General features: G+C 44.2%; 1 protein-coding gene across 2 annotated transcripts in view; it reads left to right on the top strand.

Annotated features, from left to right (window-relative positions):
* The window catches only part of LOC144684710 (inactive serine protease PAMR1-like), a 127282-nt gene extending 114901 nt beyond the window's left edge, over nt 1-12381 (top strand). For both annotated transcript variants that reach the window (XM_078548842.1, XM_078548841.1), the window contains 2 exons: nt 5062-5354; nt 11372-12381. In XM_078548842.1, coding sequence (XP_078404968.1) covers nt 5062-5354; nt 11372-11902 — 824 coding nt within the window. In that variant the 3' untranslated portion in view covers nt 11903-12381. The remainder of the gene's footprint in view (nt 1-5061; nt 5355-11371) is intronic.
* Nucleotides 12382-23295: the final 10914 nt, after the last annotated feature.

Genomic DNA, 23295 nt, shown 5'->3' with positions numbered 1-23295 from the left:
TTTCATCACATGACTTACCCTCATGCTCTAGCCGTTAGTCAGCCAACACATCCTTGTGGCACACAGCCTTCCTAAGCTAATTGGAAAGCAAAAAGACTCATTACCCAACTGGATGATACTTCACTGCCAGCCAGACAACCTTTTCTTCCCCCATTTTCAATATTTTTAAATCTGGTAAAGAGAAATGTTCAGAGGAAATTTTAAAGAAAACCTCTTTTTTTTAATATATCTATGCTTTTTCTCCAGGATTGCACACAGCAGTGTCCTGGGGATTGATCTTCAATTCCTGAAAACTCCAGGTCAATCCTGGAGGGTTGTAAACCTGAGTTGGCACCTCAAGCCTTCCATCAGGAGGCAGTGGCCCCAACTCTAGCCTGCACCCATCACCTGGAGACCAAAATACCTGGTGAATGGTCTGCCTCTTAGGAGTCGGGACCTTGATGTGGGAAATGGCCTGACTCATGGTTCCCAAACTGATGATGAAAATCCACCCAATATTTCTCGTCGATGATCTAAGTTAGAGAGGTAACAGATTTTAAACAAATACAGAAGCAGGTAAAAGGGGGAGGGGCAGAAAAGAACAAAGGGGAAAGTTTGTAATAGGGTGGAAGGCAGGAGAGATTAAAGGCTAGACATTCGCTACCGAGGAGGGTAGCCCCAGTGGGAAATTTCCCGTAGACCCACTTTGGTAGAAAGTGCCCTGTTGGACCTAGTTTTTGCACTGGGGAGGTGGGCGCAGGATGGAGTTGAGTCTGCCACCCCCAGAGGCAGATCGGAGGTGACCGAGTGCCAAGGGGGAGCTTGTTAAATGGCTCGGCTTGGTTCTTGGGAATTTGCCCTGAGTTGTTTGCTTATGTTTTAAGTCCTCTAATCCTCACCCCTCATCCCCCCCACCACTCCTCATGTCACCTTCATGCTAACTCATGCCACACACCCACCCCTCATGACCCCTCTAACTTACATGCCAACTCATGGCACTTTCATGTCCACTCGCCCAGTATACATTCTGTACAGAATCAATGAACCTTATAGTAACATTGGCATGTGCAGAAACACCCATTCCTAATTTCCCTTAAAAAACTGCTGTTGCATGTAAACATGTCATTCAACCAGACCTTTAAAGTTTCAATGATAGAAGCTATAAGCACTTTATCTTGTACAAATAAACATTGAACCATTGACATAAGAAATTACAGAAAAACATAACTTCTTATAATGTCACAAAGCTGTCAGTCAAGCAAAGTTTTCCTTTCTCTGCACCATAAAAGTAAATCCTTTTACGGGAGCCCATGCTCTCAACCAAGCCTTATTATGAACTCCATTGAGGGAGGTAATGTGGAGGTCTTGCTGATGTGGTTGATGTGCGCAGCACCGAATTGCAGAGTTTTGGATGGGCTGGTTTTGACTCATCCGTGGCTTCATGTGAGACAGGCAGTACTGAGGTAGTCATGGAGTCATGAAGGGGTAGAGGTTGTTCCCATCAACACATATGGAAGCTGATTCACTGTCTATTGGTGTCAATGAGGGATGCACATAATGTATATGAGGAGGGTACAAGAAAAGGAGAACTTCAGAGGTAACTGTGGACAGAGAGAAGGAAAACCGTGGTACTCCCAGGAAAACTCCAAGTGTAATATTGCTGTTGTGTCTGGAAATTTCCAGTCTGACTCATAAGGGCTGGTTCCTCCCTCTGCTGCAAACCTCTATTGTACTTTGGGGCAGAATTTTATGCTGCCCCATTGGTGGGTTTGTAGATGGGGGGTGGCCATAAAGCATTTTGGATGGCCATCCCACTGACCTCCTGCCCAACCCGACTTCTCGCAATTTTATGCTGGGACAGGCGAGGCCTAGGCCAGCCCACCTGCCCTTGCTCTAATTGAAGCCCTTAACTGGCCAAATATTGACTACTTAAGGACTGTTTCCAGCCCAGCCTCCATTTTCAGGCTGGTGGGAGGAGTTCAGGGGAAGGGCGGGGGGTGTCCACAAAGTAACCCCGTTCAGGCCTCTGGCGGGAAGGTGGAGGCACTTCCATCGGCAACCTCCTTTTAATATCAAGTGCCCCCCTCAAAAGTTCTGCCCTCCAGGAGTGTTTCCTCCCCCCCCAACTTCTCCATCAACACCCCTACCCCTCCCCCAGTGCCTCACCTCCCCACCCCGTCCTGAGACCCTCACACTTACTTGGTCCTGGACACCCAGCACTTAGACTGCAGGGACTACATGTAGTCCCAGTTCTGTCTACTGCAGCTTCTGGCACTGTAGGGACTAGAGAGCTGCCGGACAACCTGATTGACTGACAGCTCTTGAGGCGGGATGTCCTCCGGGGTTTTTTTTAATATTCGTTCATGGGACTTTGGCATCACTGTCTAGGCCAGCATTTATTGCCCATCGCTAATTGCCCTTGAGAGGGTGGCAGTGAGCTGCCTTCTTGAACCACTGCAGCCCATTTGGTATAGGTACACCCACAGTGCTTTTAGGGCCATCCCTTATAGGGCAGGTTTTTCCGGTCGGCGAGCGGGGGCGGAGCCCGCTTGCCAACGTGTAAAATGTCTTGGGGATACGTCAGGCGTGCGTCCCGATGTCACCCCGCGTCAATTAGATTTTCAGTTCAGTGGGCCCACCGAACTGTCAACGGTCTGTTAAGCCTATTAAAAAATGAATTAACCTCATTGATGGACCTGCCCGTCCAACCTTAAGGTTGGCGGGCAGGCCGGGAGCCCAGGCAGGCCTCGGAAAAAACATGAAACCTCATCCACAGGCGGGATGACGTTTCATGAGGGTATATAAATTTTTAAGAAAGGTTTCAATAAAACTTATGGACATGTCCCAACTCATGTGACAGTATCACATGAGGGGACATGGCAGGGAAAAATTTAAACATGTTTATTAAAAGTTTTAAATCGGAGCCGATCTCCCTGAGGCAGCACTTAGCCTCAGGGAGATCTGTGCGCTCTTTCGTGTGCATGTGCGAAAGAGCAGCTGAGGGAATCCCTCCCCCAGCGCCCGCACAGGGAGCGCATATCACTTCTTGGTGGACATCACGCTGGGTCTGCCTGCTTAAAATGGCTGCGCCCCCCCCCGACCGGGGGTGCCAATCGGAAGGCCGCCTGCCGCTGCCCGCTCCTGCACTTCCCCCCCCAACGGGGGGAAAATGTTGCCCATGGGCTTTTTAGTGGTTGTGGGCCTGGAGTCACATGTAGGCCAGACCAAGTAATGACAGCAGATTTCCTTCCCTAAAAGGCATTAGCGAACCAGATGGGTTTTTACGACAATCAACAATGCTTTCATGGTCATCATTAGACTTTTAATTCCAGATATTTATTGAATTCAAACTCCACCATCTGCCCTGATGGGATTCAAACTCAGGTCCCCAGAACATTTCTCTGGATTACTAGTCCAGTGACAATACCACCTCCCCATGGGGCAGAAGTCCCGTCTGCAGCGAATTAACACTTGTTTTAACATAAAATGGCTGCAGGGCAGGCAGTATTGGCGGGGATGTGTTTTCTGCTGACTCTTTGGATGTCTCCGCCATCCTAAATATCCTGGTGAATTGTGATTTTAGTCTCCAACAATGAGACTCTATAAATAGCTGATCAGTGGCGAGTATGTATCCTGCAGCTATAATGTGAGAATCTTTAGCGCTTAATTGATTTAAATTATGGCTGATCTATATTTTAACTCCATCTACCCAGTTTGGTTCCATATTCCTTAATACCCTTACAGAACAAAAATCGACTGATCTCCATTTTGAAATTTTAAATTGACCTAGTCTCAACAGCTTTTTGAAGCAGATAGTTCTAGATTTCCTTTATTTTTGTATGACAAAAGCCCAGATTTTTGCTCCTGGGTTGGGTGCGCAGAGACGGGAAAATTCCAAGCTCTGCAAACCCGATCTTTTAAAATTTCTACCCGCTGTCCTGATTTTAGTTCGGGGGGGTGGGTGGGCTGGATTAGAAGTGGCACCTGCCACCCCCGGAATGAATGTGGAGGCTGCCGGAAGTGGAGGCAGGCTGGGCAGAAGTCTTGCCTCTGTGCTTCAAAACTTTGTTGAATTAAATAAAAAAAGATTCAAACAAAAAATAGCCCCCTAGCCCTCACCACTCCCACTTCCATGCCCCGTCCATTCCAATCTATGCCCCCTTATGGCCCCTACCAGCCCCCGACCCCTCATAACCCCTAAGCCAACCATGCACCCCACCCACCACCCTTTGCCCTTATCCCCTTCATGCCAACTCACGTAATATCCTTTGACAGTTCTTTGGCAGCAGTGACAGTTCCTTGAGAGATTTGACAGCTCCAATGAATTTATACACTTTTTACGCACAATCATTTTTATTTTTAACAATCCCAAAGGGTGCCATACCTCTCCCAAACACTTGCCAGGACAATATCCAAAGGGGTTCTTTACCTCTCCAAAGGGAGAGCCATACAAATCCACCAAGTTCAGGCCAGCTGTTTCCTGGCCTAGTTTTCACACTCTTGAGTTCCAAACTCCTGGCCGACATATATCTCACTTCAGTGGAGGGACCTTGTGATCTAAATGGACAGCTGCCTCCATAAACCATGCATGCCCGACTCCAGTCCCACTCCTGCAAAAATAGGAAGTTCTGTGTTCGGGGGCTCTCTGTCGTGACAAAAATCTGGGCTGAAGTGTTTCCTGACATCATCCCGAAGGTCATGCCCCTTGTTCTAGACTTTCCCACCGGAAGGTATAATTTCTCCCTAAGTATATCAAATTGTTTAATCATCTTAAACACCTCAATAAGATCACAACTTAATCTGCTATACTCAGGGAACATAAGCCCAGACTATTCAACCTGTTATCATAATTTAACCCTATAGCCCAGGTATCATTGTCGTGAATCTGCATTGTACCTCCTCCAAGGCTAAATATTTTTCCTGAGGTGCAGTGCCCAGAACTGATTGCAGGTCACCGAGCCAGCTCATTGTGCTTTGATGACAGTTCACCTGTTGAAATCCCTGTTTTCTTCCAGCTGGTGTTTCTCACAGGCTATTTTAAAGTGTAATATTTGCACTGTTTGTTTGTCTCCTAATTGACAGTTTGTGGGAAATTTGGCAATTTCAGCCTGCAGAATCTGCCCTCAACAGCTTGGGCCTGGCAGGCTGCGCTCTACCAGAAGACGTCACGGACAAGCAATGAGATTGTCAGGCAGCATGCATGGTTCTTGGCCTGCAGCGGGGCGCTCCTAAATGAACGGAACATTGTAGTAGCCGCCCACTGCGTGACAGAGCTGGGAAAGGCAGTGATGATCAGCACGGCCGATATGATGGTGGTTCTTGGAAAGCATTACCATGAGGAGGAGCGGCTAGAGAAGAGCCGGCAGTACCTACGAGTAAGTAATGTCCCCATGGCAGGGTTTGGGGGGGTGGTGAGAGGAAGTGAAGATGCTCAGACATTGATTTTAACCTGTACGTTGTGACACCCAGAACACTGTTGTGCATATTATTTACTGCCCAAAAAAAGAAAAATGTTTATTGTTCTCACTTGTTTTTCAAGGTTGTGCCAGGTCCTATATCTGTTGTTCAAAATGAAACAAAAAAAGAAATGTACTTTTGGGATATGGCTGAAAATAGCAAGGCTATGCTTACTGTTCGGCCTGTATTGGCCTAGGATTTTCAAAAGGAAAGAGAAAAGGTATTTGTGATTTTGCTGCATTGAGAAATTGGCCCTAGTAATGACAATGGACCCCTTTCTTCTAGGTTCAGACCCTTATGTGCTAATGTACCTGCAAATGTACATGGTACGAAAGGAAAGGAAGGTGGAAGTATTAGGAAGTTGCAGCAGATAATTAGGTTTCCTCACCCATTCCCCTCTCTTTCTGAACACAGCTCCCACTTTCAGTGGAACTTTGCAAGATCAGAAAATTGTGGGACGGGGTCGGGGGTGGGTGGGGTCTTGGGTGCCAGTGTTTGGCATGGCAATGCAGAAAGTTTTAATCTGTGTGTAACTGTTGGGCCTGAATTTTCTGGTCAGCGTGTGGGGGTGGGCCCCACTTGCCAAAGCATAAAATGACGCGCAATAACGTCAGGCATGCGTCCTGACGTCACCACGCGTCATTCCGATCTTCAGTTTGGCGGGCACGCACCGGAGTCAGCTGTGCGCCCGCTGAACTGTCAAAGGCCTATTAAGGCCATTTAAATACCAATTGAAATAATTAACAGGGCTGCCCATCCAACCTTAAGGTTGGCGGGCAGGCGAAGAGCCCAGGCGGCATTCACATTTTTCATGGAACCTCATCCACAGGTGGGATGAAGTTTCATGAAGGGTTTATAAATGTAACAAAAATTTTTAGTAAACTTCATTGACATGGCCCAGCTCATGTGACACTGTCACATGAGGGGACATGTCTGAATAATTTTTTTCATTTTTTTCAAGTTTTCCAAATCAAATTAGTCTCCCTGAGGTAGCTCCGTGCACAAAAGAGTACAGGCCCTGACTCTCCCTTCTCCCCCCGCTTGCACAGGTATCGCGAAGCGCTTCTGGGCGCACGTCACACTGGGTGGGCCTTAATTGGCCCGCCCATGCAAAATGGCAGTGCGCAGCCGATTACAGGCGGTGATCGGCTACGCACCCGCCCGCTCCTGAACCGCCCGCTCAATGGGGAGAAAATTCTCCTCTTGGTGTAGACAAATGCAATGTAACAAGATTAGGGAAGGTAAATTAACAGTGGGAGTATAATCAATGTGACTCTAGGGGTTGCATTTTTCTGGAGGAGCGAGGATGGCCAAGTCCTATCTCCTTTGAAAAAGACCGTACCTGCATATTTTTGTGTGATAAGGCAAGGGTGAGATAGATGCAGACACGGCCCTCCAGAGACAGGCCCAAGGCTGCAACTAGAAGAAGTCAAGCCCACTGTCTCTGGAGGCAAGCCTGAGGCTGCAATGGAGGCAGGCCAATGACCAGGCTGGTAGGCTAGAATGTCTGCTTACATTTACTGTGACATCAACCCAGTTTTATTGATGTATATCAGGGGCTCAAACCATCATCCCTCACCTCACCTCACTGCCCACATGCCCCCTCATGTTTCCTCATACTCCCATTTACTCCATGCCCCCTCCATGCCCTCCATGTATCCTTCATAGCCACTCCCCCAGTATCCACTATGCGTAGGCCTCAGGAACCATGTGTTTGAAATGAAGACAAAAAAAAGAAACTTCTAACAATTTAATAGAGCTTTCACTCAAATACATTTCCTACTGATAAAGATCTCATTCATAAAACTCATTCAAACATGTAAATCCCCTCAAGTGGTCAATCTGTTGTAAAAAAAACCATCTATTTCACATCAAAAATAGACAATCCTTTAATAACACCTTTAACTGTCAATCAAAATGTGAACACAGGCCCCTGCTGAGATATTTGGTTCTGGACCTCTGGGAACGCAGCCAAGCATTCCTAATGGGTTCAGCTATAATAACAAATCCTGGGAAATGTAAACAATGGAATCTTAAAAACCAGGTAGCCTTTTTCTTCTAAGCTACACCAAGTGTGCTGTCAATCAAAGCAGTCCAGGAGCAGGTAGAGGTGTTTTCTTCTCTAAGTGAAAGCTGCTGAATGTTTCTTTTTCATTTTAAAAGGACCCTAGGCATTTAATTCACTTCAGATTATTACACTAGAGGTTCCAAACAGTGTTGTATTCAGTTTTGAATGCATAAGAACACTTTTCCCAATGCAAATGTTGCTGGAAACGGGAATGGGGATGGGATCCCGGAATCGGGTTTCCACCTGCCATTTTTAAAGGATTCCGTGTCGTCCCGAATCAATGAAAATCCAGACTTAGGTACAGAACACAACACAGGAAAGGAATCTGACACTATTGGTGCATAACTCACTGAATCCAACAGCACACGGGAGCAGGAAGGAAAGCTATTGTGATGAATGAAGTATAGTAGAGGCAGATAATGTAGAAGAATTTAAGAGTGAATTGAATTGGTTTGTATTGATATTTGAGCAATATTTCAGCCAGTTGGATTGTAAAGCCTTTTGCAGCTCTGTACTTTAGGATACTGTATACCTTCCTTGGCAGTGACCTTAGTATACAGTAATGTCCCACCATTTGCGACTTTCTTGTTCCCGTTTTCACTTACCCACAGTTTTTACTTTGTACACAGCATTGCCCATCATGTGAGCAATGCTCACTTATCCGCAGTTTCTTCTCTCTCCCTCTTCTTTTCCCGGGGAGATGGCAGCAATGACAGAGCAGTAACTGAAATGGTTTCAGCTGAAGTGCAGCCTGGATGAAGGGATTAACCTGGAAATGTCAGAATTGCTGGGTCCAGAGCTTCAATAATTGCTCTATTCAATTTTAAATCTTCACTGATGTATTGCTCAGAGACACCCCCGTCTCTCCTATACAGGTACTGCACCAGATTTTTGCTGGAGAATTCTGTACTGCCCTCATAGGGCTGGAACCTATCTAATTGAATCCCATTTGAAAACATGTGCCCTCTTCGCGATTTCGCTGTTTGTGAGATGTTGTGGGAAGGGAACGTAACCTCCACGAACGTCGGGACTTAACTGTAGTATGCTTTAAGATGATGATAGAGAAGGACATCGTATGACAAAAATCAGGTTCATAGATTGGAGAAAAGTTGATTTTGAGTGGTTGAGAATAGAATTTGGTTAAAAAAAATGGGCTACAACCATGTAGAACAATGATGTAAAACATTTAAAGATGTTCAACAGAGTGCAGGAAAATATATTCCACTAAAAGGAAAGAACAAACTGAATTCTAGTGGATCTAAATGGATGAATAAAGACATAAGGGAACAATTGAGGGTTAGGAAAGAGGCATAGATTAAATGAGTGCATGATAAGAGAGAATATGAAGAGGTTAGGAGAGAAGTCAAATAAACAATTAGGAAGGCAAAGAGGAAGTATGAAATTAAATTAATAAGTAACGTAAAACAAAATAGTAAAATATTTTACAGGCACGTCAATAGAAAGTAGGACTGTGATTGGAATAGGACCATTAAGGGATAGGCTGGATAATTCCATAGATAACAATAGAAAGATGACAGAAATACTAAAGAATTATTTCGCTTTAGTATTTACCAGGGAGATAGAATAGGTAGTCAGACTTTGAATGGTGAGGTAAGCAATGAGATTAATGCATTTGAAATTAAGAAGGGGGATGTATTCAATAAAAAAGTTAAACTTAAAGGGAATAAACCCCTTGTCCAGATAGATTACATAAACATATTTTAAAAGAATCTAGGGAAGAGATCGCAGAAGCATTACTCCTCGTATTTAATAATTTGTAGAAAAAAGGTGTAATGCCATTGCACTCACTGATAGCTAATGTAATTCCTATATTTAAGAAGGGGGGCAGAACATGTCCAGGGTCCAATGTTAGTGGTAGGAAAAAAACGGTATTCTTATTAAAGGAGACGTTCATCCAGAAATGAGAAATGTAATAATGAATAGTCAGCATGGATTTCAGAAAGGAAAAGCTTGCTTGACCAACCTCATTGAATTTTCTGAGGGGGCAACAGAAAGAATAGTTAATGCTAATACAGTAGATGTGGTTTATCTGGATTTTCAAAAGGCCTTCAATATGGTGTCCATTAGAAACAAATGTATAAGGTTAGAAAATGTGGAGTCAAGGGACGAGTGCCAGAAGAGATTGCTAGCTGGCTTCAAGACAGAAAGCAGAGAGCGGGAGTAAAGGATAACTATTCAGAGTGGCAGAAAATAGGAAGTGGTATTTCACAAAGATGGGTGCTGCAACCACTGCTAGTCACATTAAAGATGTGGGCTTTGGAATTAAAAATACGATTTCTAAATTTGCAGATGACACCAAATTGGGGGGTTGTCAATACCAAGAGGACTGCAACAAATTCCAGGAGCACAGTAATAAACTTTCAGAATGGGCAAATAATTGGTGAATGAAGTTCAACACAGATAAATGTGAGGTAGTGCGTTTTGTGGGAGGTCTTCTGGCACAGTGGGTACTGTCCCTGTCTCTGAGCCAGAAGCTCCAGGTTTGAATTGCACCCCAGGACTTGATAGGCAAGGAAGGTGCTTTCATAACACGGCCAGACAGATTGAGTATTGACCTGCAAATCCCTCCAACATATGCCAATGTCAGGCGGCAGGACGGGTGAGATTCCTGGACAGCCATGTAATGGAAAGAAAATTGGAGCCTCTACCATCACTATCCATAATGCTGGACTACAATCTCATTGTAAAAGTGCATGATCCACAGCAATTCTCTGAGGAGCCGGTTGGCTGAGTTGGCTAGATGGCTGGCGTGTGGATCAACTGGTACCAACAGTGCAGGGTTCATTCCCTGTTCTGGCTGGGGTGGGCTTGGGGCCTGAATCCTTGCCCTACCCATGGTTGAAGTCATGGCACTTGCTGTGGATTGGCCTTTTCTTCGGGCAGAGAACTGAAGAAGAAGATGACATTTTTGTGGGAAGAATAGGGAGGTCCGTTATTACTTGGAAGGTCAAGCCTAGGTGGGGTAGAGGAACATCTTGGAGTACAAATACATAATTACTAAAAGTTAGCAAGGCCATAAAAAGACAAATCAGGCACTAGGCTTTATTGCTAGAGAAATAGAACTGAAAAGCAGGAAAGCTATACTAAATGTGTCCCAAACCTTGATTAGATCATATTAGAATACTGTGTGCAGTTCTGGTTGCCATATTATAAAAGAGATACAGAAGCACTGGAGAGGGTGCAGAGAAGATGCATGGGTGTAAATATCAGGAAAAGGTTGGCAGGCTGGGTCTCTTTTCTCTTGGAAAAAGAACGCTGAGGGGTGACTTCAAAGAGGTCTTTAAAATTATGAAAGGTTTTGATAGAGTGGATACAGAGAGAATGTTTCCTCTTATTGGGAGGAATATAACTAGAGGCCATCAAAATAAGATGGTCACCAAGAAATCCAATAGGGAATTCAGAAGCAACTTCTTTACCCATAGAATGGTGAGAATGTGGAACTCACTACCACAGGGAGTGCTTAAAACAAATAGTGTAGATGTATTTAAGGAAAAGCTAGACAAGCATTTGAGGGGGAAGGGAATAGATGGTTACAATGGTAGATTTAGATGAGAAAAGATGGGAGGAAGCTCGAGTGGAGCATAAACACCAACATGGGCTGATTGAGCCGAATGGCCTGTTTCTCTGCCATATATCCTCTGTATGTAATCCTATGTAATTGGGGAACTAGAGGGAGCTTTACTCTGCATAAAACACATGCTGAGGATGCTTAAAACTGCAACTAGATGTGCAAGTGAAATGTGTTCCATTCTCATCCCTGCCGACCCATCTTGAAGAGCGCAAAAGACATGTTGAACATAAAAAACATTCAACCACTTTTTCATTTTTCTGATTTAATTCCTTCAGATTTCTGCAGTTATTGTGCATCCCTCCTATGACCCTGTACTGCTAGATTCAGATATTGCAATAATCAAACTAATGGACAAGGCGAAAATCACTGACCAGGTGCAGCCTGTGTGTCTCCCTGATGTAAAAGATCTATCCATCATGAATACGCAGGGCTATGTGACTGGGTGGACAATGCAGAGTGATGCTAAGGATTCGGCCCATTCAAATGACACCATCCGTGTGGGCACCATTGAAATAGGTGATTCTGTGCAGTGCGAGCAGCAGTACGAGGATCATGGGATCTCCGTCAGCATCACCGAGAATATGTTCTGCGCCCGTCAGGATCCGAGTGGTTTCTCAAACATCTGCCCATTGGAGACGGGTGGTGTGGCGACCTTCCCTGTTCCAGACAGAGCGGGTTCTGCTCTCACCTGGTACCTGGTGGGGTTGGTGAGCTGGGGGTATGAGAAAGGATGCAGTCAAGAACTTTTCACCGTCTACACAAATGTAACCCCATTCAAAGACTGGATTGAAAAACACCTGAAATAAAGATCTTCCCATGACACAGCGTCTCACAACCCCTACAAGAGCAATGGTGTTTGCTTTCGGGTTATTATCTGAACTATTTCATATGTTTACACAAGATAACCAGTATATACATTATAATATTAACCACTTCTTTTCAAACAACTGAATTGATGATAATGACTCTTTCTTAGGATATGCAAATGTAAGCTTCTAAGCTATCAAATTACAATGATTTCATAATTCCATGGCAGGGATCAAATTCTCTTCCCACCCTCACTAAAGAATTGACAACGTAACGTTGAGGGCTAACTAGTGTTTTATAAACGGTTAATATAATTTGTTTCTTTTATTTTCTATGCCTGTACAGCACTTATAAAGCCCAGGATTGCGTATGTCTTTTTTAACAGCCTCATCAATTTGTCCTAACTTCAAAGATTTGTGTATGCAAGCCTGAGTTCTTTCTGTCCCTGAACCCCTTTAAAATTGTACGATTTATTTTATATTGACTCTCCTCATTTTTCCATCCAAAATGCATCATTTTGCATTAAATCTCATCTGCCATGTGACTGCCTAGCCTATGTCCTCCTGAGGCCTGTTATTCACCTCCTCACTGTTTAGCCCAGTTCCAGGTTTTGTGTCATCTGTAAACTTTATAAGTTCCAGTCAGTGATATGGGAAAATTTTTTATAGAGTGAACTGAAAATTCACAAAGTGATTCACATAATGAATTATTTTTGAAGTGCAGTGATTGTTCCAAAGACAAAAGGAGTCATCTGGTAACCAAGAAGCAACAATAACTGATTCCAGTGGTCAAGAAAAAAGAAGGAATTTAGCATTGATACAGCCTGTTTCGCAACTTCAGGACACCCCAAAGTGTTTCACAGCGAATAAAGTTGTGTTGTAATCACTGATTTAAAGTAGCCTATTGTAGCAGCCAATTTGTGCACAGAAAGATCTAACAAGCAGCAACGAGGTAAATTTTTAAAATTCATTCGTGTGATGTGGCCGTCGCTGGCTAGGCCAGTATTTATTGCCCCATCCCTAATTGCCCTTTAGAAAGTGGTAGTGAGCTAGCTGTCTTCTTGAACCACTGCAGTCCATGTAAACCCACAGTGCTGTTAGGGAGGGAGTTTCCGGATTTTGACTGAGCGACAGTGAAGAGACGGTAATATATTCCAAGTCAGGATGCTGAGTGGCCTGGAGGGGAACTTCCAGGTGGTGGTGTTCCCATCTGTCTGCTGCCCTTGTCCCTCTAGATGGTAGCGGTTGTGGATTTGGAAGGTGCTGCCTAAGGAGTCTTGGTGAGTTCCTGCAGTGCATCTTGTAAATGGTACACACTGCTGCCATTGTGCATCAATGGTAGAGGGAATGAATGTTTGTGGATGGGGTGCCAATCAAGCGGGCTGCTTTGTCCTGGATGGTGTTGAGCTTCTTGAGTGTTGTTGTTATACTGTTAGTTCAGTTCAGTTTCTGGTCAATGGTAACCCCCAGGATGTTGATAGTGGGGGATTCAGTGATGATAGTGCCATTGAATGTGAGGGGGCGATGACTAGATGATATGTAATATGGTTGAATGACAAACATTGCTCAGGCCACCTGGAGAACTCCGCTGTTCAGTCTTATACATCCATCACAAAAGGTAGACGGAACCTCAGTTTAATGTCTCATCAAAAATATGGGACCCCTGACAGTGTAACATTCCTCTCTGTACTGGAGTGCCTAGTTTATGTGTTCAAGCCTCTGGAGTTGATCTTGAACCCACAACCTTCTAACTCAAGAGGTAAAAACCAACAAGGTAAGCTTAGGCGCTTCATATTCAAAAGACACACTGAACTTCATAAGATATGTGACAGAACAGAGAATGTAAACCCAAAACAACACTTTCAGTTTTATCAAGGAAGCGCATGTTCACAGCTGTAAAGGTCAAATTTACAACATGCTCTAGAAGCTATTTCTTTACACAGGGGTTGGATGACATCTGGAATGGTTTAGCAGGAATAGCAGTTGATGCCAAACTCTGAACTCATTCAAGGAACAGGAAGGAAAAAAAAATTCCTGCTGATCCTGGAAAGCTGAAACGAAAACAGAAAATACTGGAAGCACACAGCAAATTCAAAGGATCTGTACCTAAAACATTAATCCCTCTGTTCTCTCCATGTCTAAAGTTATAATAGTGTTTCCACTATTTTCTGCTCTGGTTTTGTTTAACGATAAAATTGTTGCTATACTGAGGAGATGAGGTAAGCAAAAGAAGTGACTCTAATGTGGACGTGTTATTGTGAAGTTGACCCATTACTCCATTGGATATAAAAACAGTGGGGTTACCTCACGGGCCATAAGGCATGGAAGCAAAGAAGAGGCAGGGAGTAAATCTGCTTGAATGAATACACAGGAATTCCACAATGAACCAGTGAGTGATTCTCGCACTGCTGAATAAATATGCTTGTAGAATGAATACTGAAAGTACTGCATTACTTTGAGAAGGAAAGCAAAGCCCTTTGTGTTACGAAACCAATGATGTGTCTTGGATAATGGTTTTGATTCAGTGGTTGGGTTCAAAAGAATTAATCATGCTCTAGATCATATTTGGGGTGCTTGAATATTTACCATATGTAGGAATAAGCTACCAAAAGCCATGCCTGTCAATCAGTTCCCATTTCTAAGTTAAGTTGTTTGAGACTAAGGGCAGAATCGTCCCAGATTTGCACTAAATGTGGTAGCGGGCGGGTAAAATGATGTTTTACCCGCCGGCCGCAAAGGTGGCTTTTCACGCTGTATCATCCCAAACCCACTGCATTAATTATGTATTCCCAGGAAAACGCCGTTTCGATGGCAGGCGGACTCTGATTCGCCCGCCACGCCATCACCTTGGCGCTTCCTCACGCCAGACATCACATTTAAAGTACAGCCATGTACAAACCTCTCAGTGCTTCCAGCCCAGGACTGCTGCAAAGAAGACATGGCCACAAAAGACCAGAAGACTGCAGCTCCCAGACGCGTGTCTCAAGCACATTTTGGATGCTGTGGAGGCCCGCCGTGATGTCCTCGACCCACACTCTGACCACAGGAGGCGCAGCAACATTACCATTCCGGCTTGCTATGTGATGGCAGTGATGATCAGTGCCAATGCTGCACAAAAGAGGTTGGCCATCCAATGCAGTTAGAGGATAAATGATCTCTTCTGGCCTCTTTTGCTCTGGAGACTGCCTCCTCAGCCCTCACCATCTTGAGTCCACTTACACAGATCAACTTGTGCTCCCACATAAACCTTGGGATACCCCCTTTCCGCAGTGTGGCCCTCGCCCTGCAGCCTCTTCCCTTGCCTGAGGACACTTCTCCCCCGTCCCCAAGCAAGCCGTAGCCCTGCAGCCATACAAAGCCACCCCTGCCTTATGGCTGGTCTGGTAGCTAGAGACTTGCCCGTGAGCTCCCCCTGAAAGTGCTGTGGTGCTCACTGCAAATCCTGGCATTGATGACTGCGAGTGCTGCCCGAAGCAAGGTAGGCAAATAAACCTTTAAGTCCTGAGCGAAGTGCAGCTCACCAGGTACACACCGCTTATGTGCAGTTGTGAAACACATCGGTGTGGGGGGGATGAGTTGGTGGGCTAGCCTTATAATGATATGCAGATGTATTACAATGAGGTTCCCGACATCCGATGGCAGGAAATGCAGCCCACATCGACGAGCTGAGCGAACGATCGCAAACTGGTTTCACGATGTTGCGAAACAGATTTTTGGCGTCGTCGTTATATTGTCTGCTCATGCCGCAGAGCACGCCCGATGCCAATGGGTACGGAAAATTACGCCCTAAATATTTTGACAGATCTTATACAAGGAATCAGCCCCTCAAGTTCTTCAGCCATTCAATTAGATATGTATAACAACTCAGTTTACTGGCCATTGCTCTATATCCTTTGATGCCATTACCTCAGAAAAATCTATTGATATTGTCTAGAAAATCCCAATTAACCCAGCATCCATAGACCTCTGGGAGTAGAGAGTACCAGACTTTCACTGCTATTTGTATGAAAAGTGCTTCCTGAATTTACTATGAAATGGCCAAGCTCCAATTTCAAAATGATGCCTCTTGTTTTGGATTTCCCCACCAGAAAAAATAGATCTTCTGCATCGATTGAATCGTTTTGTCATCATCTTAAAAATCTAGATGGAAACCTCTTTAATCTTGGCTACCTCCGGATTTAATGGGAGGACCATTGAACAAACACTAGTGTCCTTCTTGAAGCCAGGTTCACAAGCATCCGGGGTAAACCCCTGGGAAATCAACTTCAATGGACTGGACACTGTGTCTAAATGGACATAAACCATCTCCCTGCCAGGTCCTGTTCTCCCAACTCTCATATGGCCAAAATTCCAGGTTTTGACAAAGAAAATGCTTCAAGGATATTCTGAAGCTTTCCTTGAAGCACACCAGCATTGACCTTAATGACTGTATGGAGCGTGCTACCAATTGTTTGGAATAACGATCAAGCTCCATCATGCTTTGAACCCCAACCGCCTAATGATGAGGCAGAGCGGCGACAGTGAAAGAAAGAAAAGGAAGTAAACCTTGCACTCTGGATCTCACTACCTCATGGAACATCCTGCCCCATGTGTCCAAAGATCTAGGGGTTGAGACTGGGGGGCAGTCACATGAAGACCCATGTAGAAACTCACAATCCTGAGTAGATGTCATCTTTGAATTGAGGAACAGCTGCTGATGATAATTTTAAAGAATCACACCTTAACCTCTTAAACTTGAAGGAAATAAACCTACAACAGTTTTGTACAGATTATGCTTCTGCACTTATAGTGAGGTGCTAGAACAGATTATATTATGGAAATATGACAGACAACTAAATATTTAATACACCCTCAAGGATTTGCAACAGGGTAATGAGTGTTAACGGTTGGTAGGATTATGTTTGATCCTTCATGTCACTAAATTGCCCAACAGGCATCTCTCCTCACTTCAGTAACATTTCAATTTCTCCCTGGTAAACAGTCTCCACTTTTTTTGTATAGAATATGCGGACTGTAATCGCGTTTAAAACTCCCTGTGCTGCAGAATAAACAGAAACTCTAAAATAAAAGCAAAATACTGCAGATGCTGGAGATCTGAAATAAAAACGGAATGTGCTGGAAAAACTCAGCAGTTCTGGCGGCATCTGTGGAGAGAGAAATAGAGTTAACATTCCGAGTCAGTATGAATCCTCTTCGGAATAAACAAACTCTACAAGTTACTTTACATGGTTTTTCTACAAAATCATGGGCAATTTTATGGAGCCGATGGGGGTCTTGCCCACTGGCTGGAGAGCGGGCGAGAGACATGCGTTGCCTCCTCTGGCCCCTAATTTCACCTGCCTGATTTGCTCTTTTGCTCAGCAGGGAGGTGGTGGTTGTTTCCGGAACAACATTCACCCATCACGGAGCCAAGCCAGAGGTAAGTGATGGCAGGATGAGTTTCACAGGGTGGAGGTGTGGGAAAGGGGGTTGTCGTGGATTCGACAGCAAAGGCAGGTGAGTGGCTCTCAGCGGACCTCCCCCTTTCTCAGGGAGGGTCCCTCAATCAGGCACTTTGAACAAAAACAACCCGCCCTGCCCACCGCACCCCACTGTCTCCCGCCGAAGACCACATGCAACCTGCACAGGTTTGCTCATCGTGCTCCCTGCATGGTGATTGGCCCACTTGCTGCTGGGTTAATACCAGCAGGAGGGGGCCCATAAGTGGACATTAATTGGGACCTCAATTGGCTGTCCACAGACCTTCCCTCCATGGACTTAATCATGATAGAGGTGGGAAGGAGTCAGGGTCCCTACCTGCCACCATTCCACCCAATTAAATGCTCTCTCTCCCTCCAAACTGCCTCAGCAGAGGGCATAAAATAACGTGCACAGTGTCTGTAACCCTTAAACTACTGATTAATCAGTGACAACACACAACTATGGCAGGGAGGTACTCAATGAAGGCCAAGGTCTAAGGTGCAGTTCACCTCCAAGTTTGAAAAGGGAATAGGTAAATCAGAAGTACTATGTTTTGATTTTAGACAATGAGGATATGGAGGCATGTAGGTTTCTAAATTAAAATGAACAAGCATATAGAAGAATGCATATTATTGTACATTTGACAAAATAGAGAGCCAAGAAAAGTTGAGAGAGAAGGTTCTGAAGGATAGAGATAGAAAGATTGCTTCGCAGATGATGGGCCAAATCCTCAAGTCTCCGGAGTGTCTGACTGAAGATGCACGAAGGGACCCTGTGGATGTCCTGATGTGTGGCCATACATTGGAATTGCCTGGGAAATTTAAACTTCAAATGGGCAATTCCCCTGCTGCCTGGGACCCTCCGTGAATGTCTCTGACTCTGAGCTAGTGATTCAGAGACTTCGGACAGTTCCACGGTACTTGCCTGGATAGTAATCCAGGAAATGTTAGACAGATTAAAACCTAGTCCAACACCTTGGTACTACACAATCGACCCCTCCCAGTCACCCACTCTTGATCTCCCAGCTACCTCCCTGACCACCCGACAAGGCCTCTTGACCTCTCGACAACCCCTCCCGGCCACCCTTCTGACCACCCGACAGCGCCCCCCCCAGTCTGACTACCCCTCCCATGCCAACCAGACCACCCACCTATCACTTCACCCATCTGCCCACCCTACCCTCCTTACCCACCTATCCACCTTACCCACCTACCGACCTCATCCAGCTACCCATTCACTCACTCACCCATTCACGAACATTCAAAGACTGGGCCTTTAAACTTATCATACTGCAACTAATGCCATAAAAAGGGTGTGTGCCCTGACTCCCCTGACCCTACTCCGCTTCGAAGGAGTTCCCCAAGGGATACTGTGCTGCGCATATCTGTGAAAACTGGGATCGGAAAGCCCCAGAAGAAATGCACAGCAGCGTCAAGTCGGGGGAATTTACGAATACTGCGGCAATCGGACCATCATTGTTGCTGCTTTGACGACTGGGTCTACATGTTTACCCTGTCTAAGAATATGAAAAGCATTTAAAACATCCACCTCTAATATCAAATGATATTCAAGTTTCAGGGCAATGTGACTTTATAGAGTTAATAGTTATCTGACACAAAAGTAGAAACCAAGCTTGTGAGCTAGAGTTAGTAATGGGAGGATGTAGAAGTTTCATATGAAGTCAGGAATTTGTGATGCTGGGAATGCCATTGAATGAAAGAAGGCTAAAGATGGCGAAGTGGTAGCTGTTGATTAATATTGTACAACATGGCTGAATAAACAAAAATACATAGTTATACAGTGAGTGACCCTGACCCTGATGAATGAACTGAAATTCCACACAGTTCCAGTGAGTACACCTTACCCTGCTGAATGACAGGAACTCCACTCAGTTAGTGCCTGCAGAATAAATGGGAGCTCTGCACAGTTACAAAGTGAGTAATCCTTACCCTGCAGAATAGATGGGAACTCCACATATTTGCACAGTCAATAATTGATAAGTTGCTGTGGGGTGTTTTAAGAAATTATCCTTGGAAAGTAGGAGAAAAGTGGAGGAAGTATAACTCCCTGTTGCTCGTATACACTTCCTGATGTCCAATTGATAATTGCAGAAACTTGGATGCACATTATTTATCAACATAACATTTCAAAAGTAATTCTGCTATGTAACACTTTGCAACATGTTGAGGCCATGAATGATACCATTGCAATGCAAATATTTTCTTTCTATTAGTGGAAATTCAAGAGAGGGTGGAAGAAATGACTGGGCCATATAAAGCAATATTGGGTCCTGATCGTCTCTGCCAAAACAACTCAGTATCTCAGGATTATCCTGGAATGCAAAGTTAACCTCCAACTTCTTTTCTCAACTATATAATATCCTCTTAAACACCTCTTCCCTATCTCCTTCACTTTCACCTCCAACAACGGAACTCAGAGTTCTTTGTTACTAAAATTTGAGATTATCTGAGCTTGACTTTGTCAAGTCCTTCCCTTCCTCTAGCCTACTGGGCCGAACTTACTCTAAATTCCTGCTACTCTAGCCCTGAACCTGTATCTTCCTCTAGTTTCTCTCCCATTTACTCTTTTACTGTAACCCTCTTCATCTAATCTATCATCACCTTTCTCTTCAGAAAAACCAACCCTTGACCCCACCATCCTTGTAAACCACTGCCCTATCTATTTCCAGATTTCTTGAGTGTGCTCTCACCTTTCAATTCCGTGTCCACCTTTCCCAGAACTCAATGTTTGAATTCATACAATCTGGTTTCTTCCCCTGCTCTAATACCAAAACATCTTTTATTAAAATCTGATAAAGATTGACTACCCCTCCTTGTCTTTCTTAACCTATCTGCAGTCTTTGTCAGGATTGGCCATATCATCCTCCTCCAATGGCTCTTCACCATCATCCAGTCGAGTGGGACTATATTCACTTGGTTCCATTCTTATCTGTCCAGCCATAGCCAGTGAATCACCTGCAATGGCATCTCTTCCTGTTCCCACACTCTTACCTCTAGTGCCCCCCCAAGGTTCTAGCCTTGAACCTTTCCTACTTCTCATCTACCTGCTGCCCCTTGGTGACAGAGCATGAGTTTCCACATGGACATGGAAGACACCCAGCTCTCTCAACGTATCCACTGTCTTCAAATTATCAAACTGCTTATCTAACATCCAGTACTGGGTGATCAGAAATTTCCCCCAATTAAATATTAAGAAAATCAAAGCCATTGCCCTTGGTCCTCATCACAAATTCCATTCCCAAGTCACAAACTGCTGTCTTTCTCCTGTGTGTGTGTCTGTGGGAGGAGCCTGCCTATCTGGCCCCCTGTTGCTAGGCAAAGGCACTGTTCTTCCTACTCTTGTGTGTTTACTTTCACTTTATAAGGGTCATAAACATCTCATTAGAAATGCAAGCAGCCTTTTAAAGCTAAACCAAAACTCCATTTGACCTTTCCTAACACACAGATACAGAGATACAAATCAAACTTAAACTTTAAAGCTAAAACTCATTCCTAACACTCACAAATACAAGTATAACTTACTTAATCTACCTCTATTTCCTAACACACCTGAGAAGATCTTCCCTTCCCTTTGTCAGTAGACATCTCCACAAGGGACCCAGGTCTGCCTACGTCACTACTACTACCTGTATTAGAAACCATGACTAACTATGGGTAATACTTGGTAAGTACTCTGACTCTTCCAAGATGACTGACCATTTGACCTTAAGCACCAGGACTGTGCCTAGACGTGTCACACATTTTGCAGTTGTGCCTCTGAGCCATTGACTCTGAGTAGTAAGTTCTTCTGCCTCAGCCTCCATTCCAGGCTTCCTGCAGCTGAAAAGGGTGAAATGCCCTTGTTCAGCATCTTGCAAAGTTGACATTTCCCCTCACTTAGTTTAGCATGCCATCTAAGGCAAGGTCCCAGGGTGTGAGTTGGTGGATGGATGCCGTTAGTGGTCCCTTTCCTCAACATGCTAGTTGAGAAATCTGCCAATGGGTTCTCTGCTACTGTCTACAGCAAGCCTACCTTCATTGGTCAATATCCGCATTGGGATCCCTGCAGTTTTATGATCCCAGCTGATGTTACTATTGGACAAGCCAGATCTCTGGATGGAACCTGGCTTGATAGATCCTAACTTTTATTTTTTCTAGATCTGTGGAGAGTGGCTACTGAACAGAGTCACAGGAGTCAGCTGATGAACTTTTAATAAAAGAATAAAAATTATTAAATAAAAAATGAACTACATTGCAATACTCCTTCACCCACAACTATACCTTCACTGATATATACAAATTTGTGAGGATAACACAAGTTACAAAGTTATCTTACACTCCAATGTTGACAGTAAGTCCACAGACCATGTAAACCAATAAGCGTCCTGTAGTCAGGCACACCACACTCTGAAACCAAGTGACAGATGCCACCCCAAACAGATGCTATGGATCTTTCCTCAACTTACCCCAGACGCTTGTAACACCATGAGCCAACCGGTCTCACTGAACTCCATCTTTCACATGAGGGTTTCCAATCTCCACTCTCCAAGAACTCACTTTGGAATCTTCTCCCAAATAACACTTTTTCTCATATGCCTTCCACAAGGGTCCACCTCCAGGGTTTCAAACTCTCCTTCCCATGTTCCTCTCCTCTGTGCCACCACGTTCGTCCAAGCTTTCTTCAATGCACTCTCTCTCACTGACTCAGCCATCAATAGTACACCACTGCGTCACATGCCCATAGTAAATAGTTACAGACATTCAGCTGTCTCTTTGGACCTTCTGACTTCTCACAAGCCATTTTTGCTTTAAATCTGCTTCCTGCAGCTTTTCTTCTCTTTAAGCTTGAAGCCTTCTCTGCTCCTTACTTTCACTTCCACAGAACAGAACCTTTTTCAGATTCCTGTCCTTGTCCTTTGACTAAACAGTTCTCTTTGGACATTTCCTGTTCCATTCCCCTGGATTTGGGGACTTTATTCTTTAGGTTCTGGAACCTGCTTCTGCTGGCAACTGCTTCCAACTGAACTCAAACTGCTTTTCTTTAGGGGTGTGTATGCGTGTCTGGCCTCCCTCTCTGGACCCCTGATACTCGGCAACAGCATAGATTTTTCCCTACTCTTGTTTGCTTTAATTCCCCTTCAAGAGTCATAAAAATCTCATTAGAAATGCAGGTATGCAAACAGAGCTTTAGGCCTGCTGTCTCCACTCAAAAATGAACTAGATCCCAGGTTTCACCTTTTAAATCACAAATAGAAAACTAATATAAATTAAACTTAAACTTAAAGATAAAACTTATTCTTAACACACCCAAATACACATATAGCTTACTTAAACTATCTCTATTTCCTAACAACAGTCCTAAGTGCTACAAGATTGGCCTTATCAGCAACCTCATAAACAGGGCCTGAGCCTTTTGCTCACCATTGTCAAAAAATAAATCAGCAACTGCAGGTTACTTCAGGAAAAAGTACAATTTATTTAGCGCTGTACAGTACAATGGCCATTGGGAGCAGGTCACAATAAATCTGCTCAATGATAAAGTATTCAACAAGCAATATTTATACATTGGCTCCAGCATATTCACAGTGATCATATTAACTTAAGTGATCTTATTAACTTGCCCTTCTTTATTCTCTTATAATTATATCTATGTTAGCTAATTGATTTTGTTTACCCATACAGTTTCTTGATTGTCCCTTATTTCTTCTAACAATGTACTATTCATATACAACACAAAAACAAAAATAAAAATACCTGGAAAAACTCAGCAGGTCTGGCAGCATCTGCGGAGAGGAACACAGTTAACGTTTCGACTCTGTATGACTCTTCAACAGAACTAAGGAAAAATAAAAGAGAGGTGAAATATAAGCTGGTTTAAGGGGGGGTGGGACAAGTAGAGCTGGATAGAGGGCCAGTGATAGGTGGAGATAACCA

Source organism: Cetorhinus maximus, chromosome 9 (assembly GCF_964194155.1).
Source record: "Cetorhinus maximus chromosome 9, sCetMax3.hap1.1, whole genome shotgun sequence".
Classification (NCBI taxonomy): Eukaryota; Metazoa; Chordata; class Chondrichthyes; order Lamniformes; family Cetorhinidae; genus Cetorhinus; species Cetorhinus maximus.
The sequence above is the reverse complement of the archived record's forward strand: the minus strand, read 5'-3'. Positions and strand labels throughout refer to the sequence as shown.